This window comes from Micromys minutus (assembly GCF_963924665.1).
Source record: "Micromys minutus genome assembly, chromosome: 2".
Lineage (NCBI taxonomy): Eukaryota > Metazoa > Chordata > Mammalia > Rodentia > Muridae > Micromys > Micromys minutus.
In genome coordinates, this window is record NC_137971.1 from 55,397,384 (window position 1) to 55,425,205 (window position 27,822).

General features: G+C 49.8%; 1 protein-coding gene across 2 annotated transcripts in view; it reads right to left on the reverse strand.

Moving 5' to 3' along the window:
* SHANK2 (SH3 and multiple ankyrin repeat domains 2) overlaps nt 1-27,822 on the reverse strand; it is a gene marked incomplete at both ends in the record, with an annotated part of 372,055 nt that overhangs the window by 115,395 nt on the left and 228,838 nt on the right. For both annotated transcript variants that reach the window (XM_080911817.1, XM_080911816.1), the window contains 2 exons: nt 6,603-6,727; nt 8,232-8,314. In XM_080911817.1, coding sequence (XP_080767943.1) covers nt 6,603-6,727; nt 8,232-8,314 — 208 coding nt within the window. The remainder of the gene's footprint in view (nt 1-6,602; nt 6,728-8,231; nt 8,315-27,822) is intronic.

Consider the following 27,822-nt stretch of genomic DNA (forward strand, 5'->3'; position numbering starts at 1 on the left):
TCTTTGCTATTTGTGAGCCAAAATAACACACCTGTTTTTGGTCAGTATGGAAGGTGAGGCTATCAGGTTTCTGGGTCCAGGGATGTTTGGAGAAAAAGAATCTGGCTTCCCAGATAACCAGGGTCTCTTCTAAGAGAAACAGCCACTTTAAACCCTCAAGAGTAAAGAATCCAACGTCAACAGCTTTGGGGAATCTCACCCTCATGGCTGCAGTCCTAGAATGGCAAAGATTTTTAACGCTGTGATCCTCTGCAAGCAGGCCAGCAGACCACAATGGCTTGGTCAGAAGTTACAGCTCTATGGGAACAGATACACCCCATACTCAAGAAGGGGGCAAAGACAGCCACTGCTCACCTTTGATGTGAACCAAACCTGGCAACCCAAGCATAACACAACATTAGGCTAGGAATTCAATCCCAGCCCTGCTAATGTCTGCTGGTGCCTGGCTTGTCATACTGAATTGAATGCCCATGAGCATTATTTGAATAAGATATAAAAATTTAGAAGGCATCACAGGCTAGAATTCCTACATTAGCCAATGGAATCACCAGTGGGTATGTGATAGTCTCTGGTGATATCCCAAAAGACAAGAGAAGGGGGACTGGGAGGGGGAGAGGGAGAGGGAAGGGGGGGAAGAAAGAGATATGAACTAAGAGATGCAGCTGCTGTCTAGACCAGAGGGAATCTGGCACCGAGGAAGCCACAGAAAGGCTTTTCTTCAACCCTGGGGTTTGTCCCTAGAGGTTAGCATATGCATGGCAAATGGAAACTCCCAGATTATGTGAAAACCAGGTCCATGCCAGGGCAGGACTGTGCAGGATGGTGAGTACTCAGGGAGCAGAGGTATAAGCCAAGTTTGCCTGCCAGGGGCTCCGGGGAGGCTTTAACAGGGTCTTATATCGAATGGCACCTAGCCTGGCTTGTGTTGGACACATGTTCTCCAATCTTCTGTTCTGAGTCAAGCATGTTAATGAGGCAGAAAGACAAGACACTCACCAACAGATACTGACAAATACTAGCTTTGTGCCCAGAACTTCTGACCTCCAATCTTCCGCGGGAAGCCCCGGGTAGCACGCAGTTTATCTTAGGTGACCTGATTCTCAGTACCACATGTTACAATGAGGCAGTGAGTCTCCTCATATGTTTATGAATAATGCCCTCAATAGAATATTAGGACTGCCTGGTCTTGGTTGCCTTTCCCACAAGCCTTGCTGAGGTCTGAGACTGGGGGATGCAGTCTTGGAGAAAGCAGTAGCTGCCAGGCCAGCTCAGCTGGGTTGGAAGCAATGGTTTAGATAGATGTGTGTGAGATAAGTCCTATCTTTAAGAACCCACCTAAGAAAGTTTTTACAACATACTCAGTCTCCGAGGAGAACCCCGGGACATCCCTCTTAGTGTCTTCGCTTCAATGTAAACCGAGACTATAAAAAACAGTTCCAGGCATCGCTGGTGCAAGTGTTTAATATGAGGAAAAGGTAATTAGCGATCTGCAGCGTGGCTGTTCGAGGATGAAGAATATTGCTGCCTGCTTTAATTGCAAAGAAAAACCTATTTAAGGAAATTAACACAAAAAAATGAGATCGGCCACTTCAGGGCTAAGACAACAATCACAGAAACCATAGGAATTTTTCACAGCCCAGCACGGGCTGGCGGGTGAGGGAAGGCCTGGGACAATTACTAACACCAGAAAACCTATTTCTGGATGCAGGCCACCTTGGCCCAGGAGGCCAGGACACCATCCCACAGTGCTCCATAACCTTCGAAGGAATGTTCTATTTGTAAAATTAATGAACACACACACACACACACACACACACACACACACACACACACACACACCACAAAAGAGCATTACAGAAAAGCTGAGAAACAGTAAGGTCTGTAGCAAGTGGAGGGTGCTGTTCCATCACCCGGAGGTGGAGGTGGGGCAAGGCTTTCCTCCCTGCTGTAGATGGGCTTATGCAGATACTTTGATTCTGCCCTGCTCAGTAAATAGAGCTGCATTACACCCCATGGGCATGGAGGACTCCTTGTAGGGTTTTGTGAAAGGCTCCCTTACGGAGCCATAGCAGATGTTGGCTGTCCCTCCTTCTCATTCTCTTATTATTTTATTTGTGTGCTGTGAATGCTGCTTGCTTTCGACGCAGTTCCCTAAGGATCGAATCTTAGATGTGAAATTACCCACTCGGCTCTCTGTTTCCTGTAACATGCCATCATGTCGACCTCCCCACAAGTCCTGGAACTCTGTTTTGCTCTTACAATACAAAAGTGTCGTCACCAGCAACAGGTCTGATGGTTCTGATTTGAAAAATAAAAAACAACAACAACAACAACAACAACAACAACAACAAAAACAAAACCCAAAACCTGGCACATGCCCTTTGCCTCGATTCCAGTCTTATGCACAGGTTGGGGGAAGGATGTGGGTCTCAGCTCTAGGAAGTGGGGGCATCCAGTTAGGCAGTCTGGGCAGAGTCAAATGTGTGACCAAGTGGAAAGTCACCAAAGTTCTCTGTGCCTCAGTTTCTTCTTCTACAACAAAATAATGACTTCAGAGATAATTTCTAAAGTTCTGTGCAATCAGAGGGAGAAATGATTGACTGACCGGTGCACCTTAATGACTGGAAGGACACCAGCCTTTGGTGGCACTTCCACCAGATGCTGTCTGCTGACTGTGTGTTTTCTGATGAGTTGGCTTAAGGGCTTCTAATAAGACATGGAGTATTTCAGTTCTGGCCACGGAGCCCTGGGATCCTCTTGTCTCCAACTCCCCAGTGCTGGGATTAGATGCATGCCTCTGCACCCTATTTTTTACATAGGTGTTGGAGGTCTGAACTGAGGTCCACAAGTTTGTGCAAGAGACTCATCGCCCTGGCCTCTTGCCTCAGTTTTGTGAAAGCACTGTGCCTAAACTCCCACTTGTGGTTCTGGCCTAGCAGGCAGGGTCTGGGACCAGCCTTACATTGTTAAGAGGCATTTTTGGTGACAGCAATGCCAGTCAAGTCTCAGAGGATGAGCCTACAAGCCTACAGGACATTACGGTGACAGCTAGCTCTCCTCTCTTTGTCCTGTGCCAGCCGTGCTCATTTTTCTGTGGCTTTCTTGGCTATTGGAATCCCCAGCCTCTCACCCAAGCTGCACAGAGAGAACCCTTTCTCAGCCACTGCATGTCCTCTGAAGGCCTTCCTAGCCATTGTTACTGGGCCAGTTGTCAAGTCTCTTAATGAGGAAAACATAGAGACACTGTCATCAGTGTTCGAGCACAGGGCCCTGTTTGCACAAACACTACCATCATGGACAGAAAATGCTTTAAAGCAGAAACAAAAACAACCTACTGCCTATACTGAGCACACCCAGATGCTTCCCCTTGTCAAGATTCCCTAAGCAATTTAGTCTAACAACCATGGACAAAGCCTTTACTATGTAGTATAAGCCTGAAAATCTGCTCTCAGAGGAGCTGAATGGACTTTCCATCAGCACTGGGCCACTTTCCACACGCAGGAATATCTTCTAACCTTGGCACACGGGGGACCTGTAGCCACACTGCTCTGACCAGTGATGAATGAGTGACTCGTCAAATGCTCTCAAACCTGGGGTGCACACATACACACCCTCACTCACAGCTGAATTCTCATGCTGACCCTTAAGGGCTTTTCTTTCCATTCCTGACTTCAAGATAGCTTATCAAAGGCAAGTGGGCTCAATAGATAAGAGTAGTTGTCACCAAACCTTAGAACTAGAGTTTGATTACTGGACTCTACTTGGTGAGCTCTGTGGTATGCACATACACATACACACCCACATTCACACATGCATATACATGTGTGCTCTTGAGCACACAAAGACAAAAATAAATATTTAAAGACTTAAAAGGTTGACAGGGCTTTACTCAAATCTTGGGATTGTTTTGGGAGTGAAGTGTAGTCACCAAGAAAAGAACAGACAGCAGAAAAAACTCTCTCCTTAATACTTGATCCGGAGAGAAAGACGTACTAGACGGTAGACTAGAGAAAATCCTGTATAACTGGAAGCTTTTCATTACGGCCTCCAGCACCAGGATGACAATGTCAGGGCAATCTGACCGAGTTAAAGAAAGAGGGATGGAGCTTTGTGGACACTTGAGATGTTAAAAGTCAACCCTCACTTCTAAAGTGGCCCCTTGGTCCCGAGGTTCAAACCACAGCATGTAATTTTGGAGAGCAAGTAAGAGGTCTGACATACTTCGAAGGTTTTTTTTGTTTTGTTTTGTTTTGTTTTGTTTTTTTCAGGCAGACAGCAGAGAAAAGGGTGGCTAAGGGCCATAGGAATGAGGACCATACACTGGCACTTGAGGTAGATTTGCCCTCAGATACCCATGCTTCATGGAGTGCTATAGGGGACAGCTTCACCCCACACAGATTCATAAGGGAACACATAAAGCTTTTTAAAAACAATCCCTCCAAAATGGAAACTGTTCACTGAAAATACAGAGCAGTTGTCCCCTGGGAAGACCATGCCTGTATAAAGGCTTATAAATGATTTTAATATCCTGGTGGCAAAAGCCAGCAGCCAAGGAAACAACTCATGGGGAGGTACAAACTTAACCCCAAGCGCCTAACATAGAGAAATTCTGAGTTTCACCTCAGACAGCCTGAGAAGTAGAAGAGGGGGAGGCCTGTTTGTCACCTCTAAGGGTCTGTGCCCCATAGCCCCATCATCAGTGCATGAATGTAACAATCAGCCTTGTGGGACCATGGCTCTGATGTGTTAAGTCTTTCTATAGGCCATGCACAAAATCATAGAACAACATACAGCCTTAACAGGCCTTGGGGGCCAAGCCAGACAAGCCTAGAATCCTGGAACTCAGAGGCTACTGGAACAAAATGCCTGTTCCCCAAAGGCAGCTTAGTATATCAGAGGTTTAAAAAAAAAAGTCAAAGAAAGTTCTACAGGACAGAAAATTGTGCGGTAGTACACGGGGCATCTCCAGGGAAAGTGCCTCCCCAAGGTACTTCCACCTCAGAGGCCCAAGCTTCTTTTATTGACTAGTTTATCATGAAAATAGTCAAATGAGCTGAACATCAGGGGGTGTGCATCCATCTGCAGCCCTCATTTATTATTGAAGCCCATCTCAACCTCCTGGAGCCCCCTTCTCTGCCATCACAGGGCCACCCACACACCACTCAGAGCCCCAGCCTCAGGCCACACCCCCCTCTGTCTCTAGTGTCTCTCATACACAGGAAGAGGGTTTGCGTCACAACCGCATCCCACAGATGATTCAACCCAGTCTGCAGTTCCAGGAGGTTACAAACCCCATGAACTCAAGGAGTTGCAGCCGGCTCTGGCTTCTCCATTCTGGAAGATATTGCAACTGTTTTGACCCACAGAAACCTGAATTAGCCTGTGCCTCACTCAGACCAGGCTCTGGGCGGTCAAGAGTAGTTTAAAGCGTCTTTCAGCAATGTCATGAGGGCCACATGTGACTCCCTTTTGCCTGCTTCTCTCCATAACAGTTGTGATCTTTTCTCCCTCTATTCTTGTCACCCTTACTAGTATGAACAAGTTCCAGAGAGATCTAAAACCATGATGGGCAGATGAGAGCTATCATGGGCAGCTGACATACTCCACGGAGCAAAGGCTTCATGTACCATCTTACTGGGACAGTCAAGGTGTCCTGTTTTACTGAACTGATGTGCATTAAGGTCACCCAATTGGCTGATGAGATACACCTGTTTATCATCTCCACCTGTGTGTGATTTCTGACAAACTTGAGGCAAGACTCTGAGTGAACACGGGGAAACAAAAAACCCCTGAGCAGGCCCTTTCGGGTCTATCAGGTCATTGAAAAGGCCATCTTTCCAACCTAGTGCATGTTCGTTCACTCACACTGCTTCCAAAGAGTAACAACTTGTCTTGCATAGTGAGATCCAAAGTAACACCTAAACCCGCAAAGAGGCAGGATTCCCTGAAGCACCATGATGCAACTATCTCACTGGCACCAGCATACAGCCACAGGTGACACTCACAGACACCAACACAAGAAGACTCCTCAAATGATCAAACATTATTCTGCTTTTGAGTTTGAATGAAAATTACCCTTAAAGCTTCTGGACATTGCAGTCTCTTCTCTGGGCCTACTCCAGCCCCCCCCCCCCAAGCCAACATTTGCCCCATGCTCCGTGGTCCTTAAAGACCATCAACCTTGCAATGAACATAGACCAAACAACTCATAGCCACCCACAACACACTTCATGCTAGTCAATAGCACACAAAGGCTTGGTGACTTGCCCTTAGTACACAGGAGTAGACAAGGACTCCCCTCCTATTTAGAGTCAGAGCTAAGCCATCCATAGATCTGCCTGTGGCTCCAGCATCATGACAATGTTTCCATTTTCTTCTTGAAGTGGTCATGTTCCATGTATGCTTTCTCCTCCCAAAGAACTATGAAAACACTCAAACACCAGGGACAGAGGAAACCCATTCTCAGAGGGTAAGGGACACTCAAGAGAATACAAGCCATGTGGCCTAAGTCATCCACCATCCGGATAGTTGTGCTCAAAAGCGATCTCATGTGAGAGTCGGCGCTCTCCCCAAGCATCGTGATACAAACACCTGTGCCCTACCTCAATCAAGAAGTCCCCGGTCCTTAGTCCGGCTTGCCATGCCACCCCACCTTCATCCACGGACTCCAGGTACTGCAGGGCTGGAAATGCTGGCGTGGGTGTGAATTCCTCAATGGGGGTATCAGCTAGGAAGACAAAAGAATACTATGTGTGAGTCTAGGGGATGTTTTCAAGTTGGTCATCCCACCTGCCCATGGGATCCTGGGTGGAAGAAGGTCACTGCATTCCCCACTGGGAGGTAGTAGTCCTGGTTAGCTTGCTCCTTACTCATATGCACATCCATACTAATGTAAGCCACAGAGCCAGGTGCATGCCAGTACCCCCTCATGCCTCTTGGTCCCTCTGCCGAAACCATGGAGTAAAGTGGTCTATGGTACATGTCTACACGCCTGTCATTTTTCTTTAAAAGTATCAATGACTAAACATTTTCAGTTCTAAAAATGGAAAAGTTCCTTCCCTTACCACACAGAGCTAGGGAAAGACCATACTGAAACCGCCTGCCAATTTCACAGCTATAGAGACGTGCAACCCAGGGGATTCAACTTGGAACAGGGACAGCGAACAATGTTGACCCAGTGGGTAGCTTCTGATTTGGAATCTGCTCTGAACTCTCTCCAGGGGGGGACCTGGCTTTCTATGACCATCACATGACCAGTATGCCTCTCAGAAGGCAAGGCTGGGCTTCTGGGGCCCATGGGGCTGCTGAAGGACTTTCTTAGTCTTCCTGAGAGGCCGGGGGTGGACGGGTGGGAAGGTGTGATGCCCAGGTTGGGGGAGGGGAAGACACATCACACAGGCATGGACCTGTACCCTGGGGGTGGAGAAGACTCTGCTCCTCTCTTTTTGGATGGCTTGCCGTGGGCGGCCAGAGCCTATGGCAGGTGGGCAAGCTAGCCAGGGGAGGATGCCTCCTGCACAGGCACAACTGCCACATGGCTGACCTCCACCTGCCTCAGGCAGATGCCTCTTTTAGAGAAAGCTGATGCCATTTTGCTGTAGTTGGAAAGGGAAGCCCCACACTAGGGGCAGGTGCTTTGAGCTGTGTCCCAGAGCCTCCCACTCCCAGGCCACAGGGTGTGTGGTGCTGTCAGCTTAGTCGATGGTAAAGGGGACCTTCTTTTCTCCTTGCCTTTGCAAAGTCACCTTAGAGGTGAGTTGACAGACACCTGCCACCCGTGGAGCTGAAACCCATCCCCAGCACAGCCCAGTTTCCGGGTGTTTCAAACTTGGGCTGGGCCATTCTGGGTATCAGAGACCAGGAGCTCTGAGAGTCAGCACACTGTGACTAAACTAAAGCCCAAGCTGCAGGGTCTCCCCAAGATTGGGAGAAAGGGGGGGAAGCAGCTCATTTGGAGCAGTACTGTAGATGGAAAATTAAAAACATGCCTGCAGGAAGCCTAGATGTTTTCTGAGGAAGGCAGAATGTTAAAGAGCATCGTTGTCTAGCAACCAAGTGCCCCCAGGAAAATGCTTGTTTCATGCTTATTTCTAAGCTGAGGAAGGTTCTTCATACAAACCTGTGTGCAACACACACACACACACACACACACACACACACACACACTCACACACACTCACACACACACACACACACACACACACCATGGGAAGGAATCCCAGAACACTCACCTTTTGCTCCTCGGAGCACAAATCCAAAGCCCTCGTTGTCTTTCTTCTGCAGGACCACCGTCTTGTCCTCAATAATGCAGTCACTGTAGAGAGAATTCCGGGGATAGCGACCATTATTGTAACCGGTCATCATCACGGTGGCTGCTCCACCGCCGGGGACGCTCATCATCACAGCCAATTAATCACCCAGCTCAGATCCAGGCAGCATGGAGGAGCCTGGGCAGCAGCTCGGTGCAGGAGGAGCTGGGGGTGGGGGGGTAGCAGGATGGGCGAGCGGGGCACAGTGGGATGTGGAGGGGGGCGGCGGGCGCGGGAGCCAGCCAGGGGAAGGAGTCATGGATGCTGGAGGGGCTGTCCAGGCCGATGGGGGAGCAGGGGGCCCAGCTCAAGGGCCCCGGGGGCTGGCCAGGACGCCACCACCCAGAGCAAAGAAAGTAAGTGGCCCAGGTGGCGGTGGTGGCGGCAGAGGCAGCAGCGTGGTGAAGGAGGTCCCCAGGCCTCTCTCGGCCAGACGCATCTTCCAGGGAAGCAGAAGAAATCAGCCGGAGGAATAACCAAGACAGCTGCTTTGCTATTTCTTGAAGGGGCTTAAAATGATCAGGTTCTCTCCGTTTGTTCTGTGCACGAGCCAGCAGCAGGCACTGGGGATGCAGAGACCTGTGCTTTGCAGCCAGCGCCCCCTCCCTCCCTCTCCCCCGTCCTAGGGAATGTGGTGTGCAGCAGGAGCCCCCACAGTCATCTGATGAGCCCACAGTGCGACCGGCGCGGCTGCCTGGGCGTCATCCCGCGCAGAGCAGAGGAGCCGCAGGCTGGGCTGGTGGCCGGCGGGAGGGGGAGCCTCCAGCTCTGTGTCTCTCCCGGCCATGGAGGCCAATGCTGAGGGGTGAGGGAGTGAGGGGCTCAGGCCATTTCAGTCCCGCCAGAGCCAAGGAGGACAGCGGCTCCCTCCTGAGGAAGATGCCTTGCTGAGGAGAGAGAGGGCAGCAGCGTCCCCACTGCAAGGAAGACCAAGAACCACAGGGCTCACCTCTTTGTATGGAATTTCCATTTTTAAAGGAAACAGACTAAAAAGCCCCAACTTTGCCGTTCCGGCCAAAGCTGCCTGTCACCAACATTAACAGAACTCTGACTGTCCACCTAGAGGTGCGCACAGGGGACACAGGACTAAAAGATGCTGCCTAATGACTTGAGAGCCACCAATTCTGACCCGTGCCAGCCTTTTTTTGGTGTCTGCTCTGGGGCAGGAGACAGAGCTGTCTGCATCCCAGATTCAGCCCTTGCCCCCGCCCCCCGGAAGTAAGTCAGAAGGCAGGAAGTCTGGGGGTGGAGGGCTGGAGGAGGGAGAGGGCTTTCTTCTCTAGAGTCTCAGTAGGAGGACACAGGACATGCTGGACAGAAATCACAACGGGAGTAGCCGAGCCACAGACAGAACATGGGGTGGAAGTGAAGTGACAGGCTGAGTCCCAGAGTGGCATCAGTCAGTTCCCTAGGGCTTGGGGCTGCAGGAGGCACAGGACCTAGGTAGGGTCTGGCCTGCAGATCACAGTCAACTAGAACAGGGCACCCTAGAGCCAGAGGAGCAGGATCAGCCCCTTCTAACCAGTCTAGCAGGCTTGGCCAACCTTTTGTCACTGTGACATTATATTAATGTTACCAGTTACAAAGTTCACACAGTGAAGTTACAAGAGTGAAAGGTATGGCCAAACAATCTTACAGTGTTTGAGGAAGTATAAAATTTTGGGTTGGCCCTAGTCAAAGCTGCCTTGGGGTGCATGTGGCCAGTGGTCTGCTAGTTAGACACACCTGGTAGTAGGCAAGGGCAGAGCAGTGGCTTTTCAAGGTTCTCATTGGGTAAGCGAGACTGCTGGTGTTGAGGTCACAGAAGTCACCCTACAGTTACCCATCCCGGGGTCATGCTAATAATGTCCCAGGGTGCTCTGTGTTCTGGGAATTGCTATAGAAAAGGCAACATAGGCTGGACAGTGACACAAACTGCAAGCGCAGTGATCTAGGTAGGATGACTAGTCACAGAAGACTGAGAAGGTGGCTGAGAAGCTCACCTAAAACCTTGCTCTGTCCGCTGACATATCCTGCCAGCCTCCTGGATCCTGGGCACAGGTGTGTGAGACCCTTTTTACTCAGTTCTCAAAGCCCTCTGCTCCAGCAGGTCCCACAGGGGTGAGAGAGCCTATGGGTGAGTCATTGGGCTGGCCGATAGGAAGTGACAGACCCTTTGGTTTACTGTGCTCCATATAGATAGGCTGTGAGGACAGCCCAGTCACTTGGGGCTGCTGTGGTTGGATGGCATTATACCCATGATAGTGTGGTTTACTGACAAGGCCCCAGGGAACCCCTTTCAAGTGTGGTCAGTAACTGGAGAGGCCCTGGCTGACAGCCAGGACCTGCCATCACAGTAATGGTTGGAAGGAGAGCTGGAGTAGGGCGGGACTTGTCATGGATTCAGGGACTTTGCAAGACACTGGAGTGAAGCAAGCTTATGTCAGACCCTTCAATCTTGGAACTTTTGTGCCCACCCTTGGTATATGGAATATAGACTCAGGTCCCTTACTGGATACCTTCTTTCTTCCTTCTCCAACTTTCGCTAGGAAAGCCACCTGTCTTGGCCCTAATGCTCCTTCAGTGTCTAGACAGTGGAAGTCCTGTGACTTCTTTATGCCCCTTCTTAGCCACCGGGGTCTCCCTGAGGCCTTGGTGCTCAGCCCAGCCCCCTTTCTCTCTGTGTGCTTTAGTGGCTGAGGGCTGGGGCCCCAGCATGAGGGTCTTAGACATAATGTCTCCATGACCCCCTGGATGAGCAACAGTACCCACTTTGGCCTCGGCTCAGAGAAGAAGCTCCGGAGTCTTTCTGGAACATATTCCATCAGCCAGCAGAACCTGACTGAATCCAGACACTTCCTCACGCTAGTCACAGGAACCTCCTCAGGCCAGCTGTGCTGACTGGACACTGGCTGTCTTCTTCTGACTGCTTGTAGGGGAACAGGGGTGTCATTGAACATGGTTCAAAGCAAAGTGTGATGCTGAGCTCAAGGTCACCCTGACCTCTCAAGCCTCAGATCTTGCTCTATAGACTGGGACTCACAGCCTTAGGTACCATCATGGGGTGGGGAGTAGAGCAGGGGAACAGAAGGACCCTGTGCTCTCGGGGCAGCTCCTGGTGGGTACTCAGCTCTAACACACAGGGATTATTTTCAGTTAAAGAGCTACTATTAGAGGCATCAGCCATATTACTCACCTCTTCTACAACTCCAGGCCAGAGGCTTCTCCAATATCCTGATCTTCCAAGACCTTCCTAACAGCTTTCTGCTGTGACAGCCCTGTGTATGCACAGACAGGCCTCCTCCCCCCAGCTTCCCATTCCCGAAAGATGGCTTCCAGTTTCTCTTATCCATGATGGTTTTTAAGAGCTAAGTCCCACAGTGTGCCCACCACCCTTAACCACCAACAGGCCTTGTTTCTAAACCCCAATTCAGACATTTGTCATCCCGAAAAGAGTGGGTAAAGACTTAGGCGTGGAAAGTGGGTTTCACTGACAAGGCATCCCACTGTGGACAGACCAATGCAGGCCACGCGACCCTCAAGTTTCCATGTACCCTCTTGTGCTTTATCCAGAAGCAAATGCCCCCTTCTCCTCAAGGGGCTTGATCTCCTGAGAGGCAATGAGTTGTTACAGATCACCCTGAATGTCCAGGTCTGGCAGAACCTGAGGCAGGGTTGCAACCCAAGGCAGAGAGGATCTGTGGGAGATGCTGCAAGATGACTGTGGAGGGGACTCTCCTGCACTCTCCCAGCAGCCTCTTCCTCCTGGTGACCAGTAACCTGACCCTGGGTGAGGATAATTCAGCTTCACTGGCACTTGACCACAAGTAGAGCTAACACTGCCTAAGGCCCTCATAGCCCCTGCCTGGCTCCCCAAAGGATAGATCTACCCTCAGATTCAACCCAAAGGTCACTGTCTATATTTCACTGGGACACATCAGAAGCTCCCCTACTCCACACACTGCTCCTGGGTAACCCCATTCAGGCTTCTGGAGCCCTGTTCCCTCACCCATAACTGACCATGTGTATAAAGCATTCAGTGTGGCTATCCTGGAAGCAACACCCCCCTCTAAATTCCCTGTTCTAAAAAAACAAAAAACAAAAAAACAAAAAACTTCCCTCCCAGTCTTCATTGACTGCACACAAGTTACAAGCCAGCCCACACTCCTCAGATATGTTTTCTGTACAGGGAAAATGAGTTCCAGCATATCTCAAATGGACCCTCCTATGACAATATCTACCTGCATAGCTGGGGGGCAGGGGAGATACAGGTCTGCTAAGTACAGCTGTGTAGCTCATGCACAGTACAGGTCCACTGCCCACAGTCCATATCAGTAATCATGTATTTATTATGGCCATGTGGACAGATGGCAGGGCCTTGAGGATGGGACAGGTCCCTTTTGTAGTTAATATAAAGGTAGAAAGGTAGGGCCTGGGCCATCGGTTGCCATGGAGAATGGAAGAGCTCTTTTTACAGGAAACACATTGACTTCTGGGAATCACATGCAGAAGGCAGCCATGTTTGTTCCTATCCTCAGATCTATCTTGTGTTAACTAAGAACATGTGGAGTGTTGTGGAGACTCGAAGTCTGCCATTGAGTGGCTCCTAGCACCTTACCCCTGTGACATGCCTTCTGGTGTCTACCTTGTAGGGTTCCAAGTGGCCAAGCCATAGCGGCATTTGTTTATGTTTTACTTTTTGAAAATAAAGTTTTAGTGTGTAGCCTAGGCTGTCCTTGAACTCTTGGTGATAACCCCCAGCTTCTGCTTTCAGGTCCCTGAGTTGCTCATATTACATATGTGATCCATCACACCTGGTGTAGCACTTTCCCTGTTGTGGTGGCAAAAGCAACTTAGGGGAAGAAGGGTTCCCTTAGCTCACAGCTCAAGCGCACAGTCCATCTTGGTGGGGAAGGTACGGTGGGAGGAATGTGCGGCTGCTCACGTTGCACTCAGTTAGAAGGCAGAGAGAGGTGAATGCTGGCGCTTAGCTCACTTTCCTCTTATTATTTATCTGCTACCCAAGCCCATGAGATCCTGCTGTTCACATTCAGATGAGTCTTCTACCTCAGTTAACCCAATCAGGAAACTTCCTCACAGACATGCCAGAGACGAGTCTTCTAAGTGATTCTAGACCCTGTCAAGTTGGTAAGATTAACCATCACACCTGGCCTTCAAGTGTTTATAGTGGACCAGGGGGTGACTTTGTCCTGTGGGGCAGCATGCTAGGCCAAGGAAGGCTGCTTGTTCCCACATGACAACTGGCATTGACAGCTCCTTGACAGTGCAGCTGTTCCTACAGGAGGGCAAACTCGGATCCATAGGCAGCCAAGCCTGGGTTTAGGAGAGTGAACAAGAAGGATCCCATGAAGCTGTGTTTCTTAGGGACAGAACCACCACGGGCAGACTGATCCTGAACATGGGATTATGAGTATAAATTAGAGCCTTCTTGACCTCTTTTGGGAACCTTGTGTTGGGATGATAACCTTGTCAATCACGTTGCTTTGCTTTCTCTTTGATCAGTAATAGTGGGGCTCCAGCCTTAGGTCGGAGGTAGCTGGGACCCTTGTGAAGCTACCACATTAGTATATTAACTCAGGCATTTGTAGTGAACACCTACTAGGTGTCAGCCAATAATCTACTGTGTGCCTGGCATCTTGGAGGGAACAGACTAGGCTCAGTCTGGCCCTATGGAGATGTGGAGTGTAAGTAGTTTGAGCAGTGCCCCCTGCCAATGGAATCCTTACTTCCTGTTGCTGGAGGCAGGGCCTTTATAGAGATGGGCATTCTGAGTTTAGAAGCCCATGAGACCAATACCCCCAGGTCCTCACAAGAAAGAAGCTAGGGGAGGCTCAGAGACATTGGGGAAAACCCATGGATGCTGAGTGGGGTCTGGAGGGATACAGCCACTAGCCAAAACTCACAAAAGAATTGCAGTCGAACAAGAGGGGCCAGCAGGGTTGGGGAGCTGGAAGCAGCAGCAGGGCTGCCCATGCCTTTGCCCTCTGTGTCTGGCTGTCGGAGTCAGGAAGACAAATGGATGTGGTGGTCACAGAAAACTGTTCAGTGGACATTAGAGGAGGTGGTGCTCTGAGGTCTCGACAGTTTCCCCATAGAGGAGACAAAGTACAGAATGCCCAGAGCTGTGGCTGTGAGGCACGAGGAAGCCTGCGGAGCAGGGATCCCAGCTTGATGTCCAGGGCTGCTGGGCTCCACCTGCGCATATATATATAGCCCATGCCAGCGCCAGCTCCAGCCAGCCACTTCTGTCATCCAGAAGGGTTGAGGTGACAGACAGGCAGGTAAGACACCTCTTTCCTCAGCAGGGTTGACACACAAGAGCCTGGAATTCCTACTCAGTCTTGCCTTGAAAGTCAGCTACTCTTCGTTGCACAACTCTCCCAGGTGTCAGCACAAGTAGCCCAGTCTTGCTCCCTGGAGGCTATGACTATTGTTTTGGGTGGTCAGAGTGGCCCGTGGGTGTGACTGAGGACACATAATCTATGGCTCTGCAGAATGGGGCTCATTCTGCAAGGAGTCACTATATTCTACAAGGTAGAAGCTGAGACTAGGCTGATCCCATGCAAGAGCTGGCTGTCACATGGACCTGGATATCAGGAAAGGCCCCCTGCACGGAGGCCTGCAGAAAGGGACTTTGTAGACCCCACTGGGGCTGGACTTTGGCCAGCTGAGACCATGCAGGTGTATTGGCCACCATCAAGAGGTGACGGTATTATCCACAGTCAGGCAGACAAGGGAGAACTCCTCCACCCCCTCATCCTGGTTTTGGCTTCAACTCTCAAGCCTATTTGCAAGCTGGGAAATAAATTCAGCGCCTCTCAAGTCCTCGGGGCTTAAGCAGTAACATGGAAGCCAGCCTGCCATTTGATTAAGTATCTCTGGAACCTCACCTGGGGTCAACTCCATTTCTTGTTAAATCTGGTATCTGTAAACATCGTTCCTTCAGGTGTGAAAATCACTTGTAAGTTGGATTTTTTTTCTCACCTCAGGAGAATCCTTGAGTGCTGTTGGTTGCTAAGAAGTGTGTGAGGCACAGCCGGGCAGTGGCCACAGTGAGTTCAAGAGAAAACTTATTTTAGACAGCTCCAATGGGCCAAAAGGTGTGCTGAGTAAGGGCTGTGGGCACACTGGGAAAATCCACTGGTGGTGGGGTGGGCCATGGGGAAGTGCTACTGCTCCCTCTCTAGAGGTGGTGGAAACCCAGGATTGTCTCTGCAAAGCATTCCTAGTGCTGGGAGTGGAAGGCTGAAAGCGGCAACCCCACTGCTCTAGTGACTGTATCCCGGTGGCCTGTCCACACAGGAACTGGAGCTCTATTAGAAAGACGTGTCTCCAGGGAGCAGCAGGGACAGTGGATGCCCTAGAAATTTCTGGACTCTGCCAATCAGGAAGGCTGGGGCTGTGCAGGATGCTGTCAGCTCCTCCATGGAGAGGGTGGGTAGGGAGGTGCTGGGGCACAGGCCAAGACTTCCCAGGTGTCCCAGCTCAGCCGGCAGAGATGCCAGCCGGCCTTCTTGCTGCTGGTGTGGGCAGTTGGCCCAGCTCACAGAGGTAGAGCTGGCTGTAGATTGGCAGAGGACCTATCTATAGGTGGGCCAGGGAAGAATGGCCTAGTCCAGGGGAAGGCTTGCAAAAGCCTGCTGGTAGACAGGAGAGGTTCCCCATTACTTGTCACTTGCCGCCCAAGTGGGGGTCCTCTTGGCTTTAACCACACATGATGACATCCTCTAACATTCTGCTTCCTGATTAGAGTATGATTCATAAAGCTCTCTTGCTTCTGGGCCAGTAAGTCTCATGTTGGGTGCCACCTTGGGCCTTCAGTGACAGTCAAGCAAGGATGCTACAGGGAGTCAGAGTTGTGTCACCTGCGGGAAGGAATGGACGCAGTCACGAACTGCACTCCTCCCGACTCCTGGGATCCACTCTTTCTCGGGATGAACGGATGTGCCACACTTACCTGTGGAAACTGCACACCCCCTCCTAGGATACAGAAACTATTTCTCAGATGGGCAATTATGCAAAAAAGCCTTGCTGGTGTTTATTACGGCCATTTCCCCTCCTCGTTGCTAACGTGATAAGCAATACAACTTCTTCCCCACGGAAATAATCATGAGCAGAGAACTTGATTCGAATTAAATCACCTCATTACCTTGCAATAAGTCACCCACAAGCATTGCCTAAGCACTATCTGATGTGCTACCTGCCAGAGCACACTCAAGACGATGGCCCCAGAAGCACCTTGCCTAGGTGACAAGCTGTGGTCACCGTTCCAAGCTAAAATGAGAAGAAGCATGCACAGCATGGGGTCTGGGCCCCATAGACCCAGGTGGGATGTGTCAAAGTCCCTCCTCCAAGACCTGATGCTGGGACTCCCCTGAATTTTTTCTTTATTGTATGTCTACATAAACACATACAAAAAGCACCCTAAGTCAGACTGTCTGTCTCTCTCATTTGAAATACTCCTTCTGCAGAGTCTCATCATTTGGGATAATATCTATAATCTTCACCATAGCTAAGACCCTTTGTACTGACTCTTCCAACTCCCCATGCTTCAGCTTGACTGTTGTCTCCTCTTCTGGGCACAGAGACCTCATACGCTCTCTGAACAAAGCCACCGTGGCCTTCAGGATCCACGTTGCTGTCACTGTGTCACTCGGTGACTTGTATACTTGGTGGGTAGCAGCCCTGAGAGGTCTGGGCAACCAGCTCTGAGCAGAATACCCCCCCACATGGCCATCCACTAGTCTCCAGGGTCTCAGCAGTTACTGGTTCCCGAGGGACACCTTTGTGTAGCCCATGAGACATGGGTAACCGCCTGGCTTTGTTCCTTTGGGACACGAGGGTTTTACTTTTAGAATCAGGAGTATCTCATTCCAAGGCCATTCCTACAGGAGTTCAACCTGGCTTCCACTGAAAATCCTGTTTCCTGTGGCTCCTGATTCTGTGGCCTGGTCACTCATGTGCTTGGGCTTCTCTGGAACCCCAGCCTCCATTCTGTGTGAAACACTCGCTAGAATACCACAGGGCAGTCCAGCTGCCTGGCATTTTGCTACAGGCACAGGCAGGGGCTGTTTGTGCCTTTTTCCTCTATCTGCTAATTAGAGTGACAGGCCAGGCCTGCCCCATCTGTCTCAAAGCTAGCCCAACAGGCTAAGAAACAAGCATTGGCTCTTTTCACGTGGCTAGCCCTACTGTGGTCTGTGGGACTGGGAAGAAGAACGTTCTAGCTCTAAGCTATTAAAATCAGTGAGATGGCTCAACAGTAAAGGCGCTTGCCACTGAGCCTGTCAACTTGAGTGTGGTCCCTAAAACTCACATTAAAAAAGAAGAGACTCCTGCAAGTTGTCCTCTGACTGCCACATGAATGTCATGGAGTGGGGACACCTATTCACAAATAAATAAAAAAAGTGCCAATTTCAAAAGAATGTGTGAGTGTCTCTTGGAGCCCCAGTCTGGTGAGGAGGCTTTGATGGGCTGGCCCATCCTGGATACCAGGAGAAGAAGCTCAGGCTGAGGCCCCACATGCAAAACCAAGTCACAGCTGCCTGCCGCTCATCCTCTCTGCTCGGGAGCACCACAGTATGAAGTCACCAGGTGTTCTTCCATAAGGGTACTCTGATGCGGGACCGTGGTAGAGTGCGTTTGCCCAAGTGGGGTCAGGGATGCCTCCGGCACATGTTGGCTGCCTGGCATAGGCCACAGGCCTGCACAGCCACGCTCTACTGAGCTCCATGTGTGTCTCAACACTGAACTGCAAAAGACCTCCACAGTCATGGTCCTATCTGATAGGGCTACAGGAAGCATTTGCGGTCTACTGTGGACGGGATTCCTGTAGTCCATGACTATTTTGCTTCTCCCCCGAGGTGCTCATGCTCAGAGAGAGGAGACCTTCACCGTATTGGTGCCTCAAGAAATAATTAGAAGTTCTAGGGGTGTTTTAAAATGAGGCCTGTCTTTCCGCTGCCCTCCCTCTTTCTCTGCCTTTTATAAACAGGGTCCCATTTACCTGACACTGACCTCAAACTTACTCTGTAGCCACGGCTGGCCTTGAACTCCTGACTCTCCTACCTTCACTTCCCTAGTGCTAAGACCATAGGCGGGCACCTTCACACCTGGATTTTGAAGTGCTGGGGCTTACACCTAGAGCTTCCTGCGTGTCAGGCAAGTTCTTTACTCTTGGATTTATTTCTTTAGGATTTTTTTTTTTTTTAAACACAGAGCCTAATATAGCCTGGGTGGCCTCGAATTTACTATATGGGGAGGCTGGCCTTGAACTCCTTATCTCCCCCTCTCCAGAGCCACCTCCACACCTAGGTAGAGGGAGCACTTTAAAATTTCCATATTCCAGGTCAGCAGCTGATGGGTGTTCCTATAAAGACCCAGAGTCAACAGTCCAGGCTCCAAGGGAAGCCTTGCCTAGTTAGGTGTGACACCGAGGCAGCCCTGCCAACATGAGGAAGCTTGGGCTCTGCTCTGCTCCAGTAAAGCTTTATTGACAGATATGCAGTGGGCCTCGGGCTGGGTTCTCTCAGGACATGCCTTTAGTAACCTTACAGGACTTAGAACGGACACAAACAACAAGCCTGTGTGGTCCATCATTGCCTGTAGCAGAAGCTAAGAAAAGAATTAATTTTCCTCAGTAGCTATGACATTGCCCAGTACAGGTGTGCCTGGCTTAATATACCATGGAGAGCTGTGGAAAACCAGGTCACCCGTGACTTGCCCTAGAAAGGTTTGGAGGCCAAGATGGAGAGCCCTTTGCACAAAGTGGAGCGCCCTCTCGCCCCCTAGCGTGGCTCACAGTTGAGGTCTGCCTGGACTCAGCCTCTCTGAGCAATAATTATCAAGTGGTAATTAATATGCCAATTATCATAATAACTGTGTACATGGGCTCTGAGTGCTCTCAGCATAACTGACTGAACATTCAGTTTCCCCGAGACAAACTGACTCCTTTCCTTTTTCTTTTTGTTTGTTTGTTTGTTTTTGGTTAATGTTTTTGTTTGTTTTTATTTGAGACAGGATCTCACCATGTAGCCCAGTCTGGCCTGGAACTCACTATATAGACCAGGATGGCCACACAGGTTCTACAATCCTCCTGCTTCAGCTTTCTAAGGACAGATGTGAACCACCATGATTACTATAGGCACCGACTCACGTATAGGTTAGGGAGGCGGAGACATTTGCACAAGAGAAAAATCCAGAGAAGGAGCCCAGCTGCCTGGAGCAGGGGGTGGGGGTGTGCGCAGGAGTCAGAGTTCTATGACCTGTGATGCTGCCCAGCTAGGGGGCCCTGGATGCTCACAGCCTTTGCCCCCAGAAGACAGGGTTGTGAGTCTCCATGGAGGCTGAGCTGGCTCCAGCAGCTCTGGGAAGTGGCTGAGCTGCCGACTAGCACCTACAATCCTCTAACATTCTGCCAGTAACCTACACCCCAAGCCAGACAGAAAATCTACAAAGAAGGCTGCAGCTCCACCTCACTGGGGTGGTCAATGAAAAGGAAGATGGGGTTTCTACACAGAAACAAGTCCACAGCAGACATCAGGCATGAGAGACGCACCCCAGGGTACCCTGGGCTTCACATGTGCTAGGCTAGTTCTCTACCACAGAGCTATATTCCCAGCCTGCGTTCTGTCTCTTACCTGGAGCACTTTCCCTGACTGCTAACTATAGATGTTCAACTCATATTCATCCCTCAAAGCCCATTTCAAATAGTCATCATGTCTAGGAGGCTCTTTTGCTGTGCCTTCAATGATGAGGCCAAACTTCATCTCATTTCCCCTCACATCCAGCTTCTAGTGCAGTCTCTGTTCCAGACCCTGGTTTATTTCCCACAAGACCCTGGAAAACCTAGATTCTCGATGTTCCCAGTCTCCCCTGCAGTTCCCAGTCACAGCAGGGGTAGATGTGCCATAGGACATGGCTTTAGCCAATGAGGTTAGAATATAAATCTACCAGAGCCTTTGGGAATTATTTAACGACTCGCTGCACGGGAGAAGCATGGCCTTCCCCAACATCCGTGCAAAGGATGCGCTGTGGAGATGTGATAACCAGAGCACTGGCTGCAACTTTGCAACCATGAGTAAAAAGCCAAGACTGGAGAGGCCTCTTCCAGGCCAGACACCAAGGTTGCACTCTCTGCCAAATGCTTCCTAGAGGACACAGGCTGATATTTGGGGCTGGGAATAAGGAGGTAGGGTGAAGTCCTGTGCTCAGCTCTTAAGGGAAGTTCTGGCCACAGCTCCTGCTCCTACACGGGCTTAGTTCAAGAGGCAGTGAGCTAAGGACAAGCACTTTGCCTGGGCTTAGCTGCTCTGGAGTCTTGTGAGTTCTCTGATTGTTCCAGGTTCCTGGGGCTAAGCTGATGTAAGAGCTTGCATATAGATTGTTGGGGACAAGGCCAACCAGAATAATGACATCTTCAGGAAGCTAATGCCATCCTAGAATGATAGACAGCTGAGACCTTAGCCATAGTGTGGACAGGGGAAGTAAGGTGAGGCCTGGACCTGACAGCTGGGGGTTGAACGCAGCACCAATCCTGTCATGCAGCCCTTCCATCAATGGTTGCTCAGCCACATACCAAGCCCTGAGAAACTTCCAGGACACAGCCTGTCCAGCCAGTTGCCAGCTTCCTCCTCTGTGTTCAGTGCATGGCCATTGGCCTTTGATATCACCTAGCATCATAAGAGCTGGGTGGGCACTAACTCTGGTTAGCTACCTGCTTTTCAAACATTTACCTGCTCAAAATTCCACACCCTTCCTGACTTCTGGTGTTACTTACAGTCATGACTTGGAGACCAAGCATGCGACCCCACAAGGTGACAATGAGCCTGGCTTCCTTAGTGGTTTATGTCTAAGGAAGGGACATGTGGACATGCACCTTGTTAAGGGTGTTATAGAGGTGTCGGACTCTGGTTAACCACAGCCCAACCCATCAGGGGCCTCTCTTGGGCTCTAGTAATAGAGCCTTTGCATATATCATGGGCTTATCCTGGAGAGATGGCTCAGCAGTTAGGAGCTATTCTCAGCACTCACAGGATGGCTTATAACCACCTAAACTCCAGTTCTAGAGAATCTGATGCCCTCTTCTGGCCTCACATAGTGTGTGTGTGTGTGTGTGTGTGTGTGTGTGTGTGTGTGTGTGTGTGTATGTGTGTGTGTGTGTGTGTGTGTGTGTGTGCTGTGAGCGCACTTAAGCACTCACACACCAAAATAAATAAATTTTAAAATAAAAAGATGTTATGGGATGTTGAGATGGCCCATTATATAAGAACACTTGCATCCAAGCCTAATGCCCTGAGTTAAATCCCTGGGACCCACATGGTAAAAGAAGAGGACCAACTCCCACAGATTGTTCTCTGACCTCCACATGTACACACACACACACACACACACACACACACACACACGAGTAATAAAATGAAAAAGAAGCCACTAAGAAATGAGACTAGCCTGGACTCCAGGGGTGCCCTGAATCCAATGATAGAGTGCTCTCCTAGCAGACAGAAGAGGACCCAGAGACACGCAGAGAAGTCCTGGGGACAGAGGGGTACAGCCACAAATCATTGTCATGGAACCATCAAGAGAAGGTGGCCTGAGTGACTCTCAGTCAGGGTCTTCGAAGAAAACAGTTCTATGCCCACTTAGATATGGGACTCACCTAGGATGCAAAACACACAGAGCAGACACTGGGTGCTGGGATCACTCTCCAACTAGCTAGTGAACGCATTATGTCAAGAGGGGAAGGGCAATGTGGAGCTACAGACCTCAAAGATCCAGGTCATGCTGAGCTATGACAGTGTCCATGAGCTGCACCACTGTGGGGTTTCAGAGGTACCTCACATTTAACACGACATTTAAAAAAATTTCCATGATCATTGGTAGCACCAGGCAGACAGAGTTCCTGTTTGCTCCTAGCCATGAGACTTGCAGACGGGCCAGCATTGCTGACTACTCTCTCAAAGACATGATCAAGGAGAGGATGCTAAAAGAGGAAGATGGAGCAGAGTACTACAGTGAACGCTGCCTCCCCAGGGTATGGAGATGGATGCTGTGGGCTTTGAGCCCTCACTCACGTCTAGGATCAGGACTCACTTTACAGGGAGGAGAAACTGAGGCAGAAACGGTAGGAGAATGTGTGTATGGTGGAAAACTGGAGAAGAACAAAGCTGAGTCACTAGCAAGAGAGCTGGGCATGCTCTGAGTCACATCTTCCCACACCACCACTGAGGGGCATCTCCATGATGAGCTCAGCTTTCTAGATGGCTTTCTGTCTATACTCACATGTGGCTCAGGATCTGACAGAGCCGTCCTCTGCTCTTTACCTCTGACTTTTTCCCTCCTCTACCTCTACTCAGTTCATTCCTTCTAGAAAGATCTCTAATGATATCTCCATAGAAACCCACCCTCCACCCACCCATCCGCCTCACTTCAGGTCCTCTTCATGGATCTTACCACTGTATGTGTCCTCCATGGATGGCGTGTCTTTCTGCCTATAAAAAAAGACCTTTGCAAGTCTCCAGCAGACAGTATGAGGCTCCTGCAGCTGCTGTGACAAACAATGATACACTTGGTAGCTCCAAACAGCAGAAGTCTGTTTCACCACAGAGCTCAAGGCTGAGAGTCAGTGCCTGGTTATCACTGGAAGGGATCAAGGCAACACAGGCTATACTTTCAAAGGAGTTCTAGGTGAGGGTCTGTTGGCCTTCTTCAGCTTCTTGTGGCCCCAGATATTACTAAGGCTACAGTTGTATCTCCCTATTTCCTGCCTCTGTGGTCACAGGGCCTCCTCTAGCCCTGCTCTCTGAGAAGAAGACATGAAATGAATTTCCTGAGTACTCCAAGATGATCCTTAATACAATAGCCTTAATGTACCTAATCTGCCAAGTCCTCCTTTGACTTATAAGTTGACAGAACTTTGATATGGACATCTTTGAAGGCCACTCAGCTGACCATATGTGCCAGTCATGTAGTGTAGAGCTATGCACACAGTACATGCATTACAAAGTTTTAGTATTTGTATGTTTGTATGTTTGCCTGCTTGTCTGGATGTGTACATGTATATGCAAGTGCTTTGGAGACTGTCAGAGGGGATCAGATCCCCTGGAAATGAAGGTATAGGCACCGAGAGCCACTGATGAGAGTGGGGCAGGGGTTGAACCTGGATCCTCTGTAAGAATAGCAAGTGCTTTTAACTTCTGAGCTACCCCTCTTTTAAAGTAAATTAATTTTTGGATAGATGGATGGAAGGATGGATGGACAGAGGACAAATGAGTGGGTTGATGGGTAGATGAAATGGTGAATGGATAAAAAGGGTAGCTAAGGCTCTCTGCTGTCTGTTCTTTTTTCACAGATGAGACCCCTTGTATTGGTTGGTTTTATGTGTCAACTTGACACAAGCTGGAGTTATTACAGAGAAAGAGGCCTCCCTTGAGGAAATGCTTCCATGAGATCCAGCTGTAAGGCATTTTCTCAATTAGTGATTAAGTGGGAGGGCCCCTTGTGGGTGTTACTATCTCTGGGCTGGTAGACCTGGGTTCTATAAGAAAGCAGGTTAAACAAGACAAGGGAAGCAAGCCTGTAAGTAACATCTCTCCATGGCCTCTGCATCATCTCCAGCTTTCTGACCCGCTAGAGTACCAGTCCTGACTTCTTTGGTGATGAACAGCAATGTGGAAATGTAAGCTGAATAAACCTTTCCTCCCTAACTTGCTCCTTGGTCATGATGTTTGTACAGGAATAAAAACCCTGACTAAGACACCCTTCCTCTAGGGTTGTCACTGCTGCATTAACCTAGCCACTCACTGCACTTGAAAAGGGACAAATGCCCTCAGAACCACTAATCATGAATGTTTAAGGCTTTGCTAAGGGAAGCTTGTCCTGTATATCATTCTTCTCACAGCAGGACAGCACAAGCCGCAGTGATGAGAAGGGAACCCTGTCCACCAATCAGGACAGAGGGGTGAAGACAGAGAGCCAAGCAGGGTGCATGAATGCCTCACCCACCCTCCCAGTGCTCCGAGGCCCCAGCCTGTCCCTGTGATTGCTGTGGCCCTTCTATCCCATACCTCCACATCTTCATCCAAGGAATGAAGGGCCTGTGCATCTGCCTTTGATCTATCACTAGGGAGATACGAGCAAGGCCCAGAGCTCTGCAGAGGATACCTGGGAACTGCTGTAAGAAAGATGTAGCCAAAGCCTGAGGTTATTTGTCTGCAACCCCTTCCAGTCCCTGACAGACACCTGACTTCAATCCTGGCCATGCTGTCTGCCAGTGCCAGAGGGAGCCACACTCCTGAGCCCTTCCAAGGGGACATGCAAGCCTAACCACCAACTATCCTCCCCCCATCCCAGGTTCCTCCTAGAATACAGTTCTGCCCTCTTCTGGCTTGGCCTTTTTGTTTGTCACCGAGTCCTGTTCATCCACAAACATTAAAGCTCCTTGGAGCCAAGTCCAATCCAGGGAACCTGAGGCACAAAAGTGCCATCTGCTATGCCAGGCTTCTGGCCACCACGCCAGCCTCAGCCTTGACCTTTGTTAGCAGAGTCAGGTTTTAATCAGCATGTGTCCTGAAGAGCTAAGTGGCTGGTGGCTGCCAAGGATCATGGACAGGCTGGCCACCTAGCCCAATCTCCCCAAGAGGAAATCTCAGAGACAGCAGCAGGCTTTCACGGCTGAGCCCTCCTGCAGTCCTGACCATGCTGTGCTGCTTTCTAACTCTGGCAATGAATGCAGGTGCCTGGCATTGCCTTTGAGGCATGGAGGCAGTAGAGCTATGTGGGGCTGTATCAGTTGAATCTCCTCTGATGGTACTGAACTCTTTGCATGGTGTGATGCTTGGCACTGGGTAATTAGTTTTCTCCTACTCAGGATCACACGGTCCCTTACTCTCCTTATAGGATTTACTAAAAGTCAACAGTATATACAGTTCTTTCTAGAAAGAAGCCTCAGAATGATGTCCCACCTAAGCATCTTTCCTCATCCAGAGTCATCAATCTGCCTTCCCACTTAACCACTCAACATTGCATCCACCATTTATCCACCAAACCACTTAGCCATTAATTCATCCATCCATCCATCCATCCATCCATCCATCCATCCATCCATCCATCCATCCATCCACCAATCTACCATTCATATATCCATCCATCACCCATCTATCCATCTATCCTCATCTATCTAACATACATACATATATCTGTCTGTCTGTGCCTGTTTGTCCATCTGTCTACTTCATAATCGATTTAATACCCATTTACCCATCCATCTATCCATTCATCTACCACCACCCTCCCAACATTTATTGATTCATCATCAACCCATCTAACATCCAAAATGTATGTGTGCTAAAGGTGAGGATCAGCACAGACATTTGCTGAGAGCCTGTGTGCCCACCTCAGTCCTAAGAACAGCTGCAGACCTGGGTGCCTCATCCTCACTCTCCTTGGCTGGCACCTGGATGGGCTGCATAAGTCTGGCTCTTAGTTCTGCACACTCCTGTCCCTGCTGGCTGTTCTGTGACCACCTCTGTGGCCCTGAAATCTGGTCCTGACAGACCTGCTTCAGGGTCAACAGGTGTGGATGTTCATGGTGACTACTGCCTATGTCCACATACAGTGGCTGACACAGTCTAGGATACTACTGCTTATGCCTGTTCATGCTGGCAATTTTCCTGTGTGTGTGTGCACACATGTGTGCACGTGTGCCATCAGTTGGTTTTTGCCTTTTTTTTTGTTTGTTTGAGAGAGGTTCTTCTAATACCTCACCACTACAAACATGAGCCTAGCTGGCCTGTGAGCTTCCAGGAATCCTGTCCCTGCCTCTCCTCTCATCACAGATGTGTTAGGTTCATAAATACATGCTTCCACATCTGGCATATTCATGGAGACCATCAGTGATATTCCCTTACAGTGAATGCTGACAAACAGTTACAGTGGCTCCTGGTCAAATATCCAAAAAAAAAAAAAAAAAAAAAAAAAAAATTGATCATGGAAAAAAAGAACATGAAGAGAATATAGCCATTTACAGGTTGAGAAACTGAGGTCCACCCAGGGTGTTTGTATCAGGACAGGGAAGAGAGCCTTGACATCATAACTCCCAGGCTGGTCAATTAGGTTTGAAGACCACCCTGTAGGGCTCATTCAGTTCCAGGATTGAGGGTCTTCCATGGTAGAGCCGGAGAAGGAGGCAGAAGAGGGACATAATGCTGGCTGGGGGTGTGCTGCAGCCTGTCAGCTTGCCAGGGCTAGCTGTGGGCATGTTTCCTCAGCTCCAGGATCCGTAAACACACCAGCAGCTTGAGATTGGCAGGGCAGAGTTCTCACACTGTGGAAATTGGTAAAGAGGGAAGGTAGGGGACCTTATACAGCACTAGGCTGAGCAGAGAAAGAATGCCTTGGGCAGATGTGACCATGGAAAATTTCAGGGACAAGCAGGTCAACACCCTCCTTCTGCTGCTGGTGTGGCTAAGGAGGTAGGGAGACAGGAAGCTCAAGGTGCACCTGCCTACCTTGGTCCATCTCTCAACATAACCCTAGGGCCAAGGGCAGTCTGCTGGGTGCGGCCTGGAGGTGTGCCTGAATGCCAGCCTCCCCTAGCAACTGCTCCATCGCTCCACCCATCTGCCTGCTCTCCCCCATCAGGACACCCACTCGCCACCTGGGAAAAGTGCTAAATGTGGCCTGAGAGTGTTGAGCCAGGCGCCTCCCTGCAGGGATGGATGGCAGGATGGAATCCATCACGGACGGAAGTTCATGGATTGTCCTGTGTGATCCCACAGTACAAGCAATTCTACAGTGAGGGCCTGGGCTTCTCTCTGCTCCAGGCCCCAGTGGGACACACTCAGTAGCTTCAGGGAAAAACCCCAGCCCAGAAGTCAGTGGTGCCCAGCCGTATACAGGGTGATTTCTGAGCTTGGTCCTCAGGCCAGGTACAAGGGGCCTTCTGTCTTCTCTCCCCCAAGAAACAACTTTGCTGCTTCAGATCCCTGAGCTGGCTTCTAGAAGAGCCCCAACCCCTCCTGACACTCATGTACTCTGGGAAAGAAAACCCTGAAGTTCCAGAGTCCCTAAGTCAGGTCCTTAACACCAGGAAGGACAGGGGGTCAAATGGTTCATCTCTATTATCAACCTGCTAGGATTCAGAATTTTCCTATGAGACATGCCTTGGGGGTACCTATAAGGGTGTTTCCAGAGGGTTTATTTTGATTGAACAGAGGCTGTGGAGCCCAGGCTGGTCTGCAACTCTCTCTTTTACTGAGAATGACCTTAAACCCCTGATCTTCCTGCCTCCACCTCCTGAGTATCAGGAATTCAGGTAAGAGCTACATCAGCCAATGTATGCAGTGCTGAAGATCAAACCCACAGGCTTGCTGAGTGTTAGGCAAGCATTGAATCCATTGGACCACATCATAGCCTCCTCTAGAGAGGCTTAACTGAGAAGAAAAGACACTTCCTTAATGTGGGGAGCACCACCAGATAGGCTGGGGTCCCTGACTCAATAAAAGGGGGAAAGAAG